The sequence below is a fragment of the Lichtheimia ornata genome (genome assembly GCF_029851405.1).
Source record: "Lichtheimia ornata isolate CBS 291.66 chromosome Unknown scaffold00035, whole genome shotgun sequence".
In the NCBI taxonomy this organism is placed as follows: Eukaryota; Fungi; Mucoromycota; class Mucoromycetes; order Mucorales; family Lichtheimiaceae; genus Lichtheimia; species Lichtheimia ornata.
The window spans coordinates 21,713-38,733 of record NW_026695355.1 but is presented as its reverse complement, the minus strand read 5'-3'; the positions used below and the strand labels follow the sequence as shown (position 1 = coordinate 38,733).

The 17,021-nt window shown below is 43.8% G+C and overlaps 9 protein-coding genes across 9 annotated transcripts; 2 read left to right on the top strand and 7 right to left on the bottom strand.

Annotated features, from left to right (window-relative positions):
- Window positions 1–1,417: 1,417 nt before the first annotated feature.
- On the bottom strand, window positions 1,418–2,154 carry O0I10_007272 (uncharacterized protein; the record flags this gene model as incomplete). Its single annotated transcript, XM_058487290.1, has 2 exons — window positions 1,418–1,966; window positions 2,047–2,154. 2 exons carry the CDS (start codon window positions 2,152–2,154, stop codon window positions 1,418–1,420), a joined length of 657 nt encoding a protein of 218 aa, XP_058341851.1.
- Window positions 2,155–2,760: 606 nt separating this feature from the next.
- On the bottom strand, window positions 2,761–3,235 carry O0I10_007271 (uncharacterized protein; the record flags this gene model as incomplete). Its single annotated transcript, XM_058487289.1, has 2 exons — window positions 2,761–3,063; window positions 3,152–3,235. The coding sequence occupies 2 exons, from the start codon at window positions 3,233–3,235 to the stop codon at window positions 2,761–2,763; spliced, it is 387 nt and encodes a 128-aa protein (XP_058341850.1).
- A 452-nt stretch (window positions 3,236–3,687) lies between these two features.
- O0I10_007270 (uncharacterized protein) lies at window positions 3,688–5,188 on the bottom strand (the record flags this gene model as incomplete). Its single annotated transcript, XM_058487288.1, has 2 exons — window positions 3,688–4,691; window positions 4,762–5,188. The coding sequence occupies 2 exons, from the start codon at window positions 5,186–5,188 to the stop codon at window positions 3,688–3,690; spliced, it is 1,431 nt and encodes a 476-aa protein (XP_058341849.1).
- A 1,645-nt stretch (window positions 5,189–6,833) lies between these two features.
- O0I10_007269 (uncharacterized protein) lies at window positions 6,834–7,441 on the top strand (the record flags this gene model as incomplete). Its single annotated transcript, XM_058487287.1, has 2 exons — window positions 6,834–7,336; window positions 7,399–7,441. The coding sequence occupies 2 exons, from the start codon at window positions 6,834–6,836 to the stop codon at window positions 7,439–7,441; spliced, it is 546 nt and encodes a 181-aa protein (XP_058341848.1).
- Window positions 7,442–7,553: 112 nt separating this feature from the next.
- On the top strand, window positions 7,554–10,149 carry O0I10_007268 (uncharacterized protein; the record flags this gene model as incomplete). Its single annotated transcript, XM_058487286.1, has 10 exons — window positions 7,554–7,716; window positions 7,790–7,891; window positions 7,962–8,156; window positions 8,216–8,625; window positions 8,679–8,925; window positions 8,988–9,089; window positions 9,294–9,355; window positions 9,456–9,490; window positions 9,551–9,708; window positions 9,776–10,149. 10 exons carry the CDS (start codon window positions 7,554–7,556, stop codon window positions 10,147–10,149), a joined length of 1,848 nt encoding a protein of 615 aa, XP_058341847.1.
- A 189-nt stretch (window positions 10,150–10,338) lies between these two features.
- Window positions 10,339–12,201, bottom strand: O0I10_007267 (uncharacterized protein; the record flags this gene model as incomplete). Its single annotated transcript, XM_058487285.1, has 5 exons — window positions 10,339–10,802; window positions 10,850–11,653; window positions 11,714–11,798; window positions 11,942–12,022; window positions 12,085–12,201. The coding sequence occupies 5 exons, from the start codon at window positions 12,199–12,201 to the stop codon at window positions 10,339–10,341; spliced, it is 1,551 nt and encodes a 516-aa protein (XP_058341846.1).
- A 404-nt stretch (window positions 12,202–12,605) lies between these two features.
- O0I10_007266 (uncharacterized protein) lies at window positions 12,606–13,619 on the bottom strand (the record flags this gene model as incomplete). Its single annotated transcript, XM_058487284.1, has 2 exons — window positions 12,606–13,183; window positions 13,256–13,619. 2 exons carry the CDS (start codon window positions 13,617–13,619, stop codon window positions 12,606–12,608), a joined length of 942 nt encoding a protein of 313 aa, XP_058341845.1.
- A 430-nt stretch (window positions 13,620–14,049) lies between these two features.
- On the bottom strand, window positions 14,050–15,446 carry O0I10_007265 (uncharacterized protein; the record flags this gene model as incomplete). Its single annotated transcript, XM_058487283.1, has 6 exons — window positions 14,050–14,100; window positions 14,175–14,580; window positions 14,642–15,073; window positions 15,132–15,189; window positions 15,250–15,289; window positions 15,351–15,446. The coding sequence occupies 6 exons, from the start codon at window positions 15,444–15,446 to the stop codon at window positions 14,050–14,052; spliced, it is 1,083 nt and encodes a 360-aa protein (XP_058341844.1).
- Window positions 15,447–15,514: 68 nt separating this feature from the next.
- On the bottom strand, window positions 15,515–16,411 carry O0I10_007264 (uncharacterized protein; the record flags this gene model as incomplete). Its single annotated transcript, XM_058487282.1, has 1 exon — window positions 15,515–16,411. The coding sequence occupies one exon, from the start codon at window positions 16,409–16,411 to the stop codon at window positions 15,515–15,517; it is 897 nt and encodes a 298-aa protein (XP_058341843.1).
- Window positions 16,412–17,021: the final 610 nt, after the last annotated feature.

Below are 17,021 nucleotides of genomic sequence, written 5' to 3'. Positions count from 1 at the left end.
CGAAAGCCAGATGAATCGTTACCTGGTAAACAACCTTTTTACATTTTGGCCATGCTAATCCATCTTTTGTTTGTTTGTTCAACAAGGTGTGCCTTCTATCAACGCATTCCAATTCGTGGTATGGGTGTTTTATCTATGCTTAGCCGCGTCATCCATCATCTTGTTATGCATGTCGCAGCAAGAAGGGATAGAACATTAAAGAATTTTTCATGGTATGTTACACGCGGAAAAACAATAGCATTATCGGTACCGGACAAGCATATGATATATGCCGTCAAACGATTTCCCCGACCCCCCCAGGTCCAAGACATATGCAAAACCAAAGGCGTATTAAAGACTTGTTGGTCGAGAAAAACGAGGTTGTTGAGGTCTCTTGGTTTTCTACTCAGCTTGTTTTTTTCTCTTGTGGTATGCAATGCATGACATTGCAGCATCAAGTGAAAATCCGAATACAACTACCCCGACCTTTTGCTAATCTATCATGGAGAGATAAGGTGTATAATAAATCATGTGGGTTGCATTATACCATGAGCTTGTTGGAGATGTTGCTACCATTTATACAAGTGGCGTGAGTTTCTTTTTGTTCTTGGGGGGAGGGGGAATCGACAATGTGCGGTTTTCTGGATCTTCTGGAACCGGCGATATGAATTTGCCGTGTACAACATCGGCAATCTGGCGTTCATGCTGTGTCTCGGCTCGGCAATGATAATTCATCCAATGGTTGCAACCCCTGGTTTTCGTACACATAAAAGCATAAAGTACTTTCTGCCATCCCCTTTTGCTCCGCACATTTACCTCCGCGCTGGCCCTTCAGGAGTTGAGGCTCATTTTGGGTAAATTCGTCACCCTGATGCGGCCTTTAAAAGTAGACCTGTCAATCTTAAAAGAGATGATGGATGATGGCATTTGTAATACGCTTCTTTGTTCTCGTAAGCTGTGCACAAAAGAAAGGAGGGTGAAACGTGTAATGCACGTGATAAGCTAGCTTGCTTAGATTGAATCTTGGCGACAAAGCACAGATCATTTATTCGCAGGCCGAGCTAAAACCCTTGTTGCTGCTTGTGCAATGTTGGTCCAAAATGTAAAAAGCTAAATGCACAGACCCATGGATGAGCTTGCGATTGGATGGACACTATTATGCAACTCAACATGCCATCTTTACTTTATCTCGCCTTGGGTGATAAGCCCTATGATATGGCAACAATACCAAATATGGTAGATCAATTGTGTCGACACGAAATGTTTAATGTAATTCCAAGCGTAAAGCAGTCATCGGTACATATGAAATGTCAATAGTATGGAACAAAGGAAATCAAAGGCATATTTACAGCATAAGGGGAATGGAATGGGGTGTACACAAATATGAGCTGAAAGCATAACATGGATGAGTAGTAGGAATGGGGGGTATATCTTGTGATTATAATGATGATGGTGAGGAGGATGAGATGGTGTCCTTATCAATGAGCAGTGACCGTAACCACTTGATCTCATGTTCCAGGTCCTTTACACGTTCCTCAAGCTTTTCAGATTTCTCACTCATCTCCTTGACAGCTTGTTCCATGGCTTGTTCACGCAATTTCTTCTTTGCACGGAAACGAGCACTAGCAGCTGTGTTGCGACGTCGCTTGTCTTCCTCAATACTCTTCTCTTCCTCGGTACGATCTCGTTTTTGTGGAATGCTTTTGGGTAGGATCTTGGGATGTGTTGTAGTGGAGGTATGTACACGAGGTGACACTGTGGTAGGTTGTGGCACTGGCATGGTGGATGTTGTGATGGGTGATGATGATAAGGATGAAGAGGATGGTGATGTTGTAGATGATGATTGCTGTTGATGCTGTGTGGGATCCAAAGATAAAAACTTCCACAAATCGTGCTCATTTTCCAGTGGTAGTGAAGGTGTTGTTGTAGTAGGCTTATCTTGAACAGCTGTACCGGGTTGCATATCAAAGGTAAATTGTGCATTGGTCTACAATACAATAAGATTTGTTGATTAGTATGAATGCATATAAAAGCATGGATGGATCAGGCTTAGTATTGCTTACATACCCAAAGATCAAGTTCCTCTAACAATTTTGTATGATCGACAGGGCCAGATCCACTTGAAGTGGGAAGATCGAAAATCAAGGGATCAAGAAATGAGTTTACTGGTGACATGTTTTTCGTGTACGCGTTATTGTTGTCGATGAAGGGTGTGGGGAAGTGGAGAAAAAGCGATGGTTTTTATTGCCGTGTTGATTAATAATCCTCGCCATGGTAGAACACCTGGCTTATAAATCAATGGTAGCGGTGGTACAAAATCGCCACGCATATCCCCACTGCCATATGCATGTAGCAGCCACGTCGACTTTCCTTAAAGTGATCTCCCCATACAATGATCTTACTAATCAATCAATCCATCATCGATCATCTTCTTTCTTTCCCTTGTCATCTTGACTACCACCATCACCAAGTTTATTCTTGCATCCAACCACAATTCATCTCGATAATGTTGTTGACGACTAGCACAAGTAGGGTATCCATGTCGCATCATCGGGGGAAAACAATGATCGCCATGTAGAGGTTTCGACGCCATATTGCATAATACGACGCACGCACAGTAGACGTAACCAAGGGTACGGCATCGGATGTACTTGTTCCTTGTCGATGTTTCACATGATCACATACCCAAGCCCAGTATCCACACCATCATCATCTCCTCCTTGTTTTGATCACCCTTTGTTCCTTTTATCGCAATATATGATATGTTCTACTATGTACAGATTATCCAGCATGGTGCATGTTGTGTTGTGATGGGTTGTTCTCCTCGTCTTCTTTGGCTGAATGATACGATGGTGGTGAATGGGGAGGCACCTCAACTGCAGTCTGGTTCAATGCCATTTCATACGTGGGGGGAATGTCAATGGAGAGGCCATGAGTACTGTTGGCACTGTGTTGATCAGCATTAGGGCGTAGTGTAGAAGAGCTTGGGTTGACACGGTGTGAACTGGGTGCAATAGCGACTGTGGAAGGTTCAATGGGATGTGCTGAGCGGACCCGTTCTCGAAAGAGAATACAAAGAAACATCTGCATTTGAATCCAGTGTTGGTCAATTCATGGGCCATCTGCATAACAACGCACACACGTATACATATGCACATGTGCATGCACTTACCCAGTAAGTGGCATAGATGGTCACAAAGGAGCAAAAGATCAGTAATAGCACCCAATAGGGTGGTTGTCGAAATTTGATATACATCACAGGTAATAAAACCATTGTCAGCAAAAAGCATAACACAAACGTGTGATGAAAACATGGATGCCAAGCCGGGTAAGAATCCGTGCGCATAGGATAGATCATCAAAAAAGAAGGAGAAAGAGTGAATTGAACGAAAGAAAAAGATAGGCAATTGCAAAAGAAGTGCGTGTTTGCTTGATTGTTATTTTACTACAGAAGAGGATGTACAAAAGAAGGATAGGGAGGCATATTAAAAACGAGCTTTTGAATGAAGATTGATCCGTCTACAGATTTCTACAAATAGAGCATAGGATGGGTGGAGTGTATGTGTGTGGTTTATGTATAAAGGGAAAAGACGTGCTTTCCTTTTTCTTTGTTTGTTCCTCATCATCACCACCTTCCAATCCCATTCCCTTGTATTTGCAAAGAAAATAAAAGGGTCCCTGTAATCCCTCCCTTTATTGGGGAGGTGGTCAATCAGCTGAAGGTGGTTGCTGGGGACGTTGTTGTGATGGTGGATGCTGATGGTCATTGCTATTGTTGGTAAGGTTACTATTGCTTGCACTGCTATTGATATTGCTGCGTTGCTGCTGCTGCTGATGGGATGATGATGAAGGTGAAGGATGAATATGCTCGAGTTGTTGTTGATGATGATACCAAAATGCACGCATAGGATCGTCATCGATATGAAGAGCTCTGCTGCTGCTGCTGCTGCTACCTGGACCAAAAGAAGGAGGATGACGGCGTAATCGCCCAAATGAAAACGCAGAATGGTTGGGTGTGAAATAGACCGGCAACCATAAGGGTGGAGGCAAAGGATCATGATGAGCATCGTGTGGATGATTGCTACTCCTTCCATTTCGCCCCTCACCACCACTGCTGCTGCTGCCCTCTTCATCTTCTTCAGCCCCACGTGCCATAAGTCCTCGTATTTGTGTTACTATAGCTTGCTCATACTTTGGTGGAGATGGGTCTGGTGAAAAGTAAGATGGTAGTTGCTCCACTGAATGCAATGATGAAAAGGATGATGCTCGCATACGATGCCCACGATGTCGTTGTGTCATTTCTGGATTGGATGAAAATGAGGGTGGTGCTGTACTTGGCTCTGTATCATTCGAGTTTACGGATCGTCTTGTTGATCGTTTTCGACGATGACGGCGTGACCATGATCGTGCCACCCATAACAGACCCGCCAATACGATACATGAGCATGTTACCATTAAACCGATAGCTGCAGCGCTGTTGGGTGATAACGTTTCGTTTTCTTTATGATGTCCTGATCCACCACTACCCGAATGATGATTTCCATCTCCATCATCAGAAGGCGGTAATTTGCCTGGTGGAGGTGGTGGTTGTCCTCGATCCGTTCTCAATAGGCAGCTTGTTGGATCACACGTCAAATTTTGCCACACATACGACACCGATGAGTTGCTGCTTTTGCGATACTGATAGCATTCGACGCTAGTAGCACAATAATCTTTGCACACGTGAGAACATGCAGCTACACACATACACACACACGTATCCTCTTTTTTTGTCTTACGTACCACCATCTCTATCGTTACCACCTGACAAGCAGTAACCATACCAATCATATACATCAGTCCCAAATTGAGTCGTGTTGCATGAAGGGGCATTCGGTTGTTGTGATACAGCAGATACGCTAGAATTGGCTGATGCTGATTTGCTCAAAATACATCCATCTTGAAGACACATGGCACAATACTTGCAAATGCCGTTTGCGTTGCAGTTATGGCCCGATATCAATGCACAATCATCTTGGCTGTCATCGGTGCCATCATCGTATCCATCACTACCATCGTCGTATCCACCACTACCATCGTCGTATCCTCCGCTACCATCATCGTATCCATCACTACCATCATCGTATCCACCGCTACCGTCATCTTGCTGATAACTCGGTGATACAGCAACAGCCAACAGCAAAGCTGCAGCAGGTGTCATGAATCGCATTGTGGAAGCGTGTGTTGCAGCGTTGTTTTCTTTTGTCTCTGTAAACGTTGATAGCCAAAAGATCCAGATGAAAAAATAATACGCGAAAGTGAAAAAGGAAGAAAGGAGAAGAGAAAGGAAAAGGGGGAGCAATATGCAGTTGTTTTGTACTTGCAGCTTTCTAAGCCATACCCACTGCGGACGCGTTTCCGAACCGAATGTTTGGATAGTGCTCATTCTCAAAATCATGACACTCTTTCCTTTGTTGATGATGGCAATGATCTACATAAAAGCTACTTGCATCATCATCAGAAACTATAATCTTGCTGGATATTCGCTTTATCCTTTCCCAAATACAACCCAACAACGCATCCGAGAGAGAGCGAGAGCCATCCTGCATGTGCGTTTCAGACACCACCCAATGAAAAAATGAGGATCGACATTGTACAAATGAAACATGAGCGGTTGGATCGACACGCACACACACGCCCATCTTTTCGTCTTGCTGTCTTGTTTGCCATACTCGTAAACAAACAACGCACAAGATTTGGTTGCCATTTGTTTTATTTGCAACTTGCCTCCTATTCTTAGCCATTGATGCCAATAATAGCAGTAGTAGTAATGGCATCGTATTGACGCTTCTTGTATGAGGATGTGAACGTGTGGTGGCAAGACACATTACGGCGAAGGAAACACCTGATCAAAGAAACGATGATTGGAACCGATATGGGTTCATCGTATGATCATGGCTTTTATCTTCAATATGCCTTTACATGGTTGTTGTTGGTATCCATGTTGGGATTATTAATGCGTAGAAAATCGTGATCCATGCACACTTAATACATAGCAACGCTCACAAATCCACAACTTGAGTAGTATTCCAATTGACAACATACACCCCTTGTTGCCTGGAGACTTGTTGCCTGGAGACCATGTTGCCTGGAGACTGCCTGTAATCGCCTATAAACGGATGCTTGAATAATGAGGTCAGCAATGGTAAACAAGGTGATCCACAATGCTACGGCGAAGAAGCATTGTAATCAGCGTTCTCTTTATATCTTGGCAGATAGAACTTCCACAATCAAACGTTGCTATGTAATAGGCTCACATTAGGTATCGCATTAATCATGCTGGGGTATCACAGCAGCGAAGCTATGCATCAAAGGGGTTACTATAGCTGTCATTTTAACAACGTTCAGCTGGGTGCGGCACATTCCATTTATCAGAGGCGAGCTGCTGTTGTCTTTAGAAAACTATTCTACGCTCTCCTTTACCATGATCTATGTGTTTGTGAACCACATAGCAAGGCAGCAACATGTTCAGAGGCTACCTTCTGCCAATGCCAAATACATCATTTTCGTCGAGGACAACAACAATCATCATATCCAAAGCTTTCTATAGATAAAGAAGAATGGATGGATGGTATACATGTCATATGCATGATTGTCTAATAACATAATGAGCACTGCTTGAAGTATCTCTTCATGAATGAATCACATCCCTTGGCTCATTATGTGTCGGCCTGAGTATACACAATGAGAACATCGGACAAAGCCATTGTTATTTATATCAGCGTCTTGTATAAAAAAGGCGTGTGCTTCAGGATTCCATTATTCAACTTTATATCTTCTATCTACCTAATACGCTACTACTACTTGAAATTACGATGGCCGCTTGCATATCACCTCCACAACATACCCGTCATCAAATCCATCGACGATCGTTACCTGTACAGCTATCACCGGCATCATCACCTTACCAGGCTTTACCACCCGCACAAACTCCATTGGCATACGAGTTGCAACGTTATCATGACAAGCGGCTTTCATGGTGTACGACAACCAGCAATAGTAGTTGTAACACAGGGCGGCGGATGAGCAGCAGGTTGACGGAGATAGCCGAAGTCCCGTTAGAACAAGAACTAGTCAAAATGCATCAAAACACCTTGCTTGTATTGGGAGAAATCAAGCAGTTGGCTGATCAGCTTATTGATGCTGAAGCACGTGCTGAGTCATGGCAACGTAAATGCCGTGAGGCTGAGGAGCAACTTGAAGCCATCCAAGTTGAGAAACAACAACGTGTGCAGGACACACAGAGCACGATATCCGCTACATCCACCTTGAAACCCAAATACAAAAAGAAAAAGAAAGCATCTCACAACTTTACAAGGTAAGAAAAGAAAACATTCTACTTTTTATTTGTCTTGTATACTTATGCTAATGCATTTGTAGTCTACCAAGTAGCATTATTCGTTTTCTACGTCTGAAGAAATAAACTAGAGTGGTGTGGGAAACACGGAGTGACTCTTTGTGCAATCCCTTTTCCAAATTCATCAAAAAGCTTTTTCTTTTTTCTCTTTACCTACTTGGTTTCTTTCTATAAGATAATGGCAGACGACAAGGACTATACAGCTGTTCCACCACCCGAATTGTTATCAGCTCCTAAGCAGCCTTTGGATTTCAACGATGCACTATCGAAAGCAAGAGCCATTGCTGAAAAGCTCAAACAACAACGACCTGCAGCAGCTCCACCTTCAGCACCATCAGCAGGTACTCTACACCCACCCACCACCTCTTTCACACCAACAACAACAACAGCAACTCATTGTGGATTATGCATTAGGTTCGAAGCGTGGCTATTACGATGATGGCTATGAAGATCAGAGCTACCAGTATGGAGAGCGCGAAGATCGTGAGCCTAAACGAGGCATGTACGAATCGCAATGTACGTTATCAATAGGACCTCCTTTATTTCGATACAGTGGTGCACTATCGTATTGACTCATATTGATTAGATGACTCTCGGCGATATGGTTTGGGCTCTGAAGAGCGAAGAGGTCCTACATCAACGTCCTACATGAATGCCGGCCCAGTTATCCAAGACGAACTGATGGTCCCTAGTCATATGGTTGGCATGGTCATTGGTCGAGGAGGTGATAGCTTACGTCGTATTGAACGTCTCTCTGGAGCCAAGGTTCAATTTGCTGAAGGTAAGGATGGCACCCCATGAGTCGTTGGAAGCAGGATCTAAAATAGCGTGTGTTATCAGATATGGGTGAACCTGATCGTCGTGTCAACATTACTGGTGAACCAGACCAAGTCAAGATTGCCAAAGACATGATTCAACAAGTCGTGGATGATACGCATGCACAAGAATCAGGTGCTCCTGGAAGCGGTGCTAATGCAAGTGCCGGTGGTGCTGGCAACATGGGTGCTGGTTATGGTGGTCGTAGCACAAACAGCATGTCAGTGCCATCTTCCAAGGTTGGCTTGATCATTGGTCGTGGTGGTGAAACTATTCGTGATCTTGAAGAGCGTAGTGGAGCAAAAATCACTGTAACTCAAGAAGGAGATCGTTCGGGTGAACGTACTATCAGCTTGATTGGTCATGATTCTGCTATTGAACGGGCTCGCAATCTTATCCTTGATATTGTCAATGATGAAGGTCACGGCACTACCGTAAGTACATCAAGTTTAATGGCCATGAATTGTTTATCTAATCCATTTATCAGGTAACATCCAGCCGCGATTGGAGTGCATATCGTCAACAACATGAACCAGCAGAGGGTTATGGTCGTCATTCCAACAGATATGGTAGCCGTGATCGTGATGATGGTGCTTATGGACCACCTCCCACTGATCGTTACCGTGGCCCCAGCAGTGGAGGTGGTGGCGGTGGCGGCGGCGGTGGTCGTTATGGGGATGAACGTGAATCGATTCAAGTACCTAAGAGTGCTGTTGGTTTTATCATTGGTCGAGGTATGTATATGCGTTCTTATTTTACTTTGGCTGTACGATTAATGCTGGTTGATGGTGCATAGGTGGTGAAACGGTACGATCGTTGCAGGATCAATCTGGCGCAAGAATCAAGGTCGATGCCAATGGGGATCCTAGTGCACCTGAAAGGACCATCAACATTTTCGGTAAGTTTGGGCTCGTCACTTGTTGCATCAGCTTTGCTCGTCATCTTGCAACAAGGATGGCAGCATAAAGTTGGTATCGTGTGTATGTATGTGTGTGTACTATATGCATGAACTTGTGCGTGTGGCGATGATGATGATGACCTGGGATTATTTGCGTGTGTGATGTGCCTACAACAAACGATATATATGTGCTATTACCAACAGGAAACCCGGACGCCGTTGCTCATGCCAAACAACTCATCATGGACAAGGTTGCGGAAGGAAATGTACAGGATCGATTCTTTCTTTTTTTCATTCTTCGATTGAACTTCGGAGGAGATGTTATGTGTGGGTGGTGTGAGATCAACTAATCATTCGCTTGTACAGGCTAATCGAGGTGGTCATGGAAGATATGAAAGAAGGCAAGTATTATGGGATCGAATGTGGATGGCTTGATACTAAAGGTATGGCTCTATCTATAGTGGTGAGAGGGAACATCGAGGCTACAACAACAACCGTTACAACAACCATCAGCAACAAGACTACTCGGCTTCTACATCCAATGACTATTATTCGCAATATCAAGGTTACTATGCACAATATGGATATGATCAATATGGCGGTGGTCAAGATGCACAGGGTAAGCAATTGGGAATTCACCAGGGGGAAAAGGAAGGTATCTTGATTGACATGGGTCACCCTTTTAGGATATCAATATGGTGGTTATCCGTATAACTATGAAGGATATGGTCAGTATGCCGCTGATGGAAAGGATGGAAATGCAGCAGAAGGCGAGTCAAACGAGGCTGGGCATGACAACATTGGACAGGGAGGAGATACCAAGGATGAAAACAATACCAGCACTAGCCAGGCCGCAGCCGACTACTATGCACAATATTATGGCAGTGGTGGTGGTGGTGGTGAAGCAGGAGGCGAGGCTGGTGCTGATCAACAACAATGGAATCAGGATGCGTACTATCAATGGTATCAGCAATATTATGGCGATGGACAGCAATATCAAGATCAACAGCAGGTCGAGGGACAACATCACCAATCGGGTGAAGGTGCCCCAGAGCAATGAGATAGTTTGATTTATATATATATATATATATACTTTTCGATTACATTGTTTTTTCATTAAATGCCAATGATCAATGAATTGGGTTAAAAAGGCATGGAAGGGAATAGTGGTTGGCTTTTATGGGATCATATCAATTGGGTAGTATCATACTTGGGTGGATCAAGTTGTGCCAAGGAAGGTTCTAATGTATCATCTATAAGCGTTACGATTTGCATGGAACTTGGCAACAAGACTTTTGCATAGATCGCTATAAGTGTGTGGATCTCCGTGTATGCGTCTCATGTCGAGGACGTAAAGCTGAGTCAGATTTTCGATTTGGCGTAATTCAATATTGAAGCGGATCTCGTGCTGCATAGTAGAACCGTCCTTGTGATCACGTTGATGTCGCCGCTGCAAAAACGCTCGGAACGGTGACAAGACCGATGGCTGAAGTTGCTCATTGGAATGCATTTGCGTGCATTTCAACTTGAAGGTACGCTCTTCTTTGATGTCAATATCCATGGACGTGGCAACGTGTTTGAGCTCAGCTATGACATTGTGTGGACAAGTTGATGCAATAATGTGATGTTGATCTACTTCCGGTACTGTGCCACGGTATATTCTCGGCCTGTCATCATTGCCTACTGTTTTTGTCAAGATATCCGCCATATGAGCTAAGCATGCGTTTGTGTAATAAATCCATTATCCATTTTGTCGTTACCTCCTCTCCGCTTGCGTAACAGCCAAGTCATAAAAAGTGGTTTCCTTGATTGTGGCTCATTGGTGTGTTGTAGACTTTGTGCTTTTCGAGGACGTGAAGAAGATGATGATGTAGTCAATGAATAGGGACGTGGGTTTGCATTGCTGTATGAAAACGTGCCACCGAGAACAGGGCATGAAAACGTGTTGCTATTCTCTAATCGTGACCCCGATGATGTCTTTTGTGATGTTGTATCTTGTTGAAGCCAAGGATGGGTGAGGATGGTGGCCATAGAACAACGATCTTCAGGATCAGGCATCATCATCTTTTGTATCAAATCGCGGGCATTTGTACTAACATGATCGGGGAATTCGGGTGGTTGGCTGACCATGGTGCGATAGAGCTGATGAAGGTTGTCATCTTGGTAGGGTAGATGTCCGCAAAGCATTGCATAAAGAATCACACCACACGACCAAATATCAGCTGCTGTGCCTTTGTATCCCTCCTCTGTCAACACAAGCTCGGGTGCTGCATAGCATGGTGAACCACAAGCTGTTTCCAAAAGAGAACACGGTAATTGCCCCTCCTCATATGACGCTATCATCTCGTGCTGCTGTTCTTGTGACCCCACATGTGCAAAGCCAAAATCGATTATCAGCAAGTTGTGGTGATGGTCCAATAAGAGGTTCTCGAGCTTAAGGTCACGATGAATGATTTGACGTTGATGCAAATGGTGCACGCCATCTACCAATTGTGCAAAAAGTCGCCGTGCTTCGGTTTCTTTGAGTCTTCGTCGGCTATTGATATAGTCGAAAAGTTCACCCCCTGATTTGTTTAACATTAGCTCATCTAATTATGTATAATAAATGAGAGTGGGCACTGTACCTGTAGCACATTCTAAAACAATGCCCATTGTCTTTCTTGTCTCGATAACGCTGTACATCTTTACAATGTTTGGGTGGTTGACTGCCTGCAAGTGCCAATATGGAAGGAGGAAAAAAAGGAGTTAATGGTGACCCGTGCATAATAGTGCAGCTTATTTTTAAAAGTACACGATCGAACAACGCGTTTGTAAAGAAAGGAGGAGAGGGGTTGAGATGAAAGAACAATTACCTTTAGTACGTTAATTTCACGGTCGATCCTGATCCTGCGTGAGCGATCCATATCATCCATTTTGATCAATTTGATGGCCACCTTGTCACATTTAAGGTATAAGACGATCATCCAAAAAGTATAAACTTGTACATAGAACCTACCTTTTGACCAGATTCGACATGAATCCCTAGCTTGACTTTGGCAAATTCGCCTTTGCCGAGGGTCGAAAGCAGCAAATAAGGGCCCAAAGTGACTCTTTTTCTATGTCGAGAAACCATGATACACCGTATGATCTTTTGGGGAGAGAGAGAGGGAGAGAAACAGCGTAACGGTAAAAAAGGGAATAAAGATAAAGAAGAAAAAGAGGAGAATGTCAGGTGAACGATGCACGGCGTGTGCTCATTTTTTTGACGTTGTAACGTTGTGTAACCAGAGTGCAGGGTCACACAGCATGATTACTCTTGACAAAAGCATGGGGGATGGACCTTGATCAATTATGGAAAGGCGTAATGTTGCTTTATTGATTGTGAGCATATGGATGCATACATCGTGGCGTGTGGAGAAAAAGTGTGCAATAGAATGAGCTTTACAATATGTGTGTTGGGATGCAATATGAATGGGTGAATGCAAAAGTTGTTATATAAATGATAATGTGGGTTTGATGATTAGATTGCTTTCTTGTTTAATCCTCGGCTTCAGTGCTTGACCCAGTACTTCGGTATTCATCTTCGTCGTCGGTCATTCCATCCACTTCAATGGTCTCATATTCGCAACTAGGGCCATCCTCATAGGTGTCATCATCATCATCATCATCATCATCCATGAGATCTTGAGGATAGTGACAATTACGCAATGGGCTGTGAGGTTTGGGAAAGTAATCCATAATTTGTTTCCAGCTGGATACACGGGTGATATTGGATGGTAGACTATTGCTGTTGTAGCTGTTGTTGTAATTTTGGTACAATTGGCGGGACATGGCTGTCAAGGAAACGGGCCTGTTATTGTTGTTGTTGTTGACATTATTGGAAGTTGAGGATGTTTTGTTGTTCAAATGATTCCAACGATACTGATTCTTGCGATCATAAAGCAGCACTTCAATGTCGAGTGATGTTGCACAATCAATTGCATGATCAAGGCCGTCATCAATAAGCACGTCGACGCCGATCTCCTGACAGATAGCCGACTTTGGCTTAGAAACATACTCAAGTTGTTCAGCATCCGACAGGCCAAGATTACAAAAGTAGATACTCTCAAAGATGCCTACATATGCGTGATGCCAATTAAGGTTAAAAAAGTGAACATGTGGGCACATCATATGAGCGAGCTACATACCTGGATAATGCTTGTCGACAAACTTTTTCGTCTCTTCCGCAATGAACTGCTGTCGAGAGGTAATGATGACCAAAGTGAATTTGCGCTTCTTTAGAATCTTGAGGGTCTCGAGGGCAAAGTCATGTATGGGTTGAATGCGTTCGAAATGAGGGCTGTCATAAAACTCTCGCACCTTTAAGCAAGCTTCTTCATGAGATCCACCCCAAACTCGACTATAGTCGTGAGTGTCAAAATCAGCCATGGTGAGACAAGTGTTGTAGACTTGATTATGCCAATCGATCATTGCTTCAAGAGTGTGAGCCAATGTTTGGTCCAAATCGACGGCAACGGTTTTAGGCTGGGGTTTCCGAAAGATCATGGGCATATTGAAATAGGAGCAAGCAGCAAAGGAAAAAGGGGATGTGTGTATCTGTAAAAGAAGTGTATAGGCGAATGGGATGTGCCTGAACAAAAAGTGGTGAAGGGGGAGCAAATAAAAAAAGCCAGTGCGGTGTTTTGCTTTTAAAGCTTTTCAGCTTAGCACTCTCGTTGGTGATGTTTTGGGACAAGGAGCATGTCGATTCAAAGCAAGGATTTCTGAGTTATTTCCCTCAATGTAAAGTGGTCTCGTGCCTTTCATTCAGCTTTAAAGCGGTGCCACCAAACCCTGCAGCCCTGTGTACCCAACGCGTTTACTCTCTTTGGGAAACTTAAAGGATGATCTTCCAAGTGTGAAAGCATTTTATTATCCACAACACAAACAGAAACAACTTGCCAGTCATCATAAAAGATATAACAACCATACCAGCTATTCATCATGCAACAACCGCCACTCGATGCTTCTCTAATAATGCTCGTCGTTCCTCCTATATAAAAGATACATCCCATTAGGATCCCATCATCACCCTTTCCATCCATTCATCCCTCTTGAATTACTTACCGGTGATACTTCATTGTCATTGTATATAAGAACAGTCTTTGATGCCTTCTTTTTGCCCGTTTCAGTCACTGTTGTACCTGTTGTAGTGGCTTGAGCAGCAGCAGCTTCAGCATTTGGATCGAGGAGTGTAGTAGATGTAGCTTGGTCGTTGCTAGATTGTGCAGCACTATAATCGTATCCTCCAGCAGCAGCAGTAGTAGTCTGTGCAGGATAATAACTACCTTGTACACCTGCCTGTAGTTGCTGTTGTTGAGATGTTGGTAATGGTGGTGGTTGTGATGGTTGCTGTTGATATGCTGGATCTGTTGTGGTTGCTGCAGGGTATGGTGGTGGCTGTTGGGCTTGTGCATAGGGAGCATTATGTTGCTGTTGAGCATCCCATGGACTTGCAGCAGCATAAGGAGCACTGTCATCATCATTCATTGTCAGCATCCCCTTTCATTATCATTTCCATTCCCAACACTTACCCTGGTGGTGGTGGACGATATGGATACGGTGGTTGTGCTGGCGTAGGATATCCCTGATAATATTGACCTGGATAAGCGGCAGTAGCAGCCATACCTTGTGGATATGCAGAGTAATATTGTTGATAACTTGGAGTCGCAGCAGCTGCGGCGGATGGCGTTGGTGGTGTTGGCATATTGGGTGATCCTGCAACAACAGCTGCAGCTGCCATTGGATTGCCAGCCTTGTGAAGAGCCAATTGCTGTTGGATTTGTTCAGCCGTCAATTCTCCATATTGAGCAGATCCACCACCTCCTCCACCAGTTCTTGCCCGCTTGGAGGGGTCAACACCCTTCTTCCTCATCTCGTAATTCTCCAAGTCTTCAGGCGGGATCCCTTCCATACCGAAAATCTCAATATCCAAAGTATCACGTCCCTTCATTGCATTGGGTACTCTATTGTACGCTTTATCAGCCATCCATCGTCATCATCGTCATCATCGTTGTGCCTTACTTGTTGATTTCAACCTTGTGAACTTGCATAGCATGTACTGCCATACCACCTGCTGTGGCTATTGAACATGATTAGCATCGCTCTCTATTCGTTTGACATATATAAACAGTCGACTTACTTAGTCGTTTACCGCAAACCTCACATTTGAAGTGCTTGGCCTATTTGAAAGCAATCAGAATAAAAGGAAGGATTGGCATTGACAGCACATGAGAAACATACCCTTTGATGAGTGACTAAGACTTTGTCATCTTCGAAATCCTTTTCACAGTACCAGCACCATGGTCGCATGGGTTTGTTTTTTCTCTTCTTTCCCATTGTGATATTTGTTGTAAACAGTCAAGTAGAAGAAAAGAGAAATTAGACATTGGGTTGTCGGGATTTTTTTATTCAATCAGAGATTTGCTACTATGTAGCCATGCATCTAGCCTTTCTGGTGCCCGGCCTAACAAGATGGATAGTCCTGGAGAGACGTTTTCCTTTTCAAATCCTTCAAAAGTAGCTAGTTCATAAGCAATAACATGGGGTGCGTATTGACTAAGCGTCTTGTACTTGTCCTCGGGTGTTGTTTGATTGTATGTCACGGGTCGTTGTAATATGCTTGAGCAAACATCAGCACGCTCTTCAGCTGTAAGAGAATCACCCACTGTATCATAAACTGCATTGGCATGCTTGTGGATGGGATCTTGGAGTACCTTAGCTGCTATGCGAGCCAAATCATTGGGAGAGATCCAACCTTGTTTTTGATCCTTGGGCACCGTGTCGATGATCACTCCTTGCTTGACAATAGAAGGGATATCATTTTTGAGATTGGACATGAAACGTTGTGGACGTAATGTTACATAATATTTGTCTTGGTGTTGCTTTTGCACAAGTTGAAAGATGGCATCTTCAGCGAGATGATGTTGTACAGCCACTGAAGTACTACGCCATCGCTCAGCAGCAATAGCCGATGACACGTGCACAATTTGCTTGATACCAGCTGCATAAGCCCTGGACGCAATGGCATCCACGATGGATGACATGTGTGCTAAATCATCCACAAGTAAAAACAACCGCTGGTGACCTTTGATGGCTTCCTCGAATGTTGCCAGCTCTTGATAATCGCCTTGGACAATGGTTAACGGTGGATTGGGTATATCGTTAAAAAGCATCTTGGCACGATAAGGTGTGCGTGCGTAGAGTGTAACAGGTACTCCTTGTTCCAATAGCTCACGCACAAGTGGGCGTCCAACATTGCCAGTACCTCCAACGAGGAATATGCGTTCTTTATTTTCAGACATTTTGCTGTTCAAACGTATTTTTGGTCCTTGAGATGCCGAGATTGGGATCTTTTATGCTTATTGTGAATATGCCGCAGCATAGTATAGTAAGTCTTTCGGTATCGTAATTATGCCGTATCCCACCACAACGTCAAGGGTGTGTTACCTTTTGATCCATAGTGGGTTACATGCGACCGCAGCAACATCACCAACAATACCGCGTAGTGTGGAACAATGATGCGCGCTTTTATCGATCGCTCGCATAGTAAAAGTAGTGCTTATTAAGCCCATTAGATAATGCATCGTTGTTTGGTGTTGGTGGTACCACCAACAGAATACTGCGGTTGTATCACGACCTGGCTCGTAGCATATAGCCAGCAGGGCGTTGCCAAGGATATGGGGGGAAATCGGTATCCTAGCAACTCGTTGCCAGGTATACGAAAGTGGGTTGTCATAAAGTAGAGATGCACTTTTGACTTTGAGCATCTCTTTTCTCAGGCACAACAATACATAATAGGGGAAGACTTAAGACTTGTTAATGCACCACCTAGATGCTATTCCACCATCCCATGTCACGCAAACAATGAATTTGATGATAATGAATGCTTCATTGTGATTAATCGAAATGAGA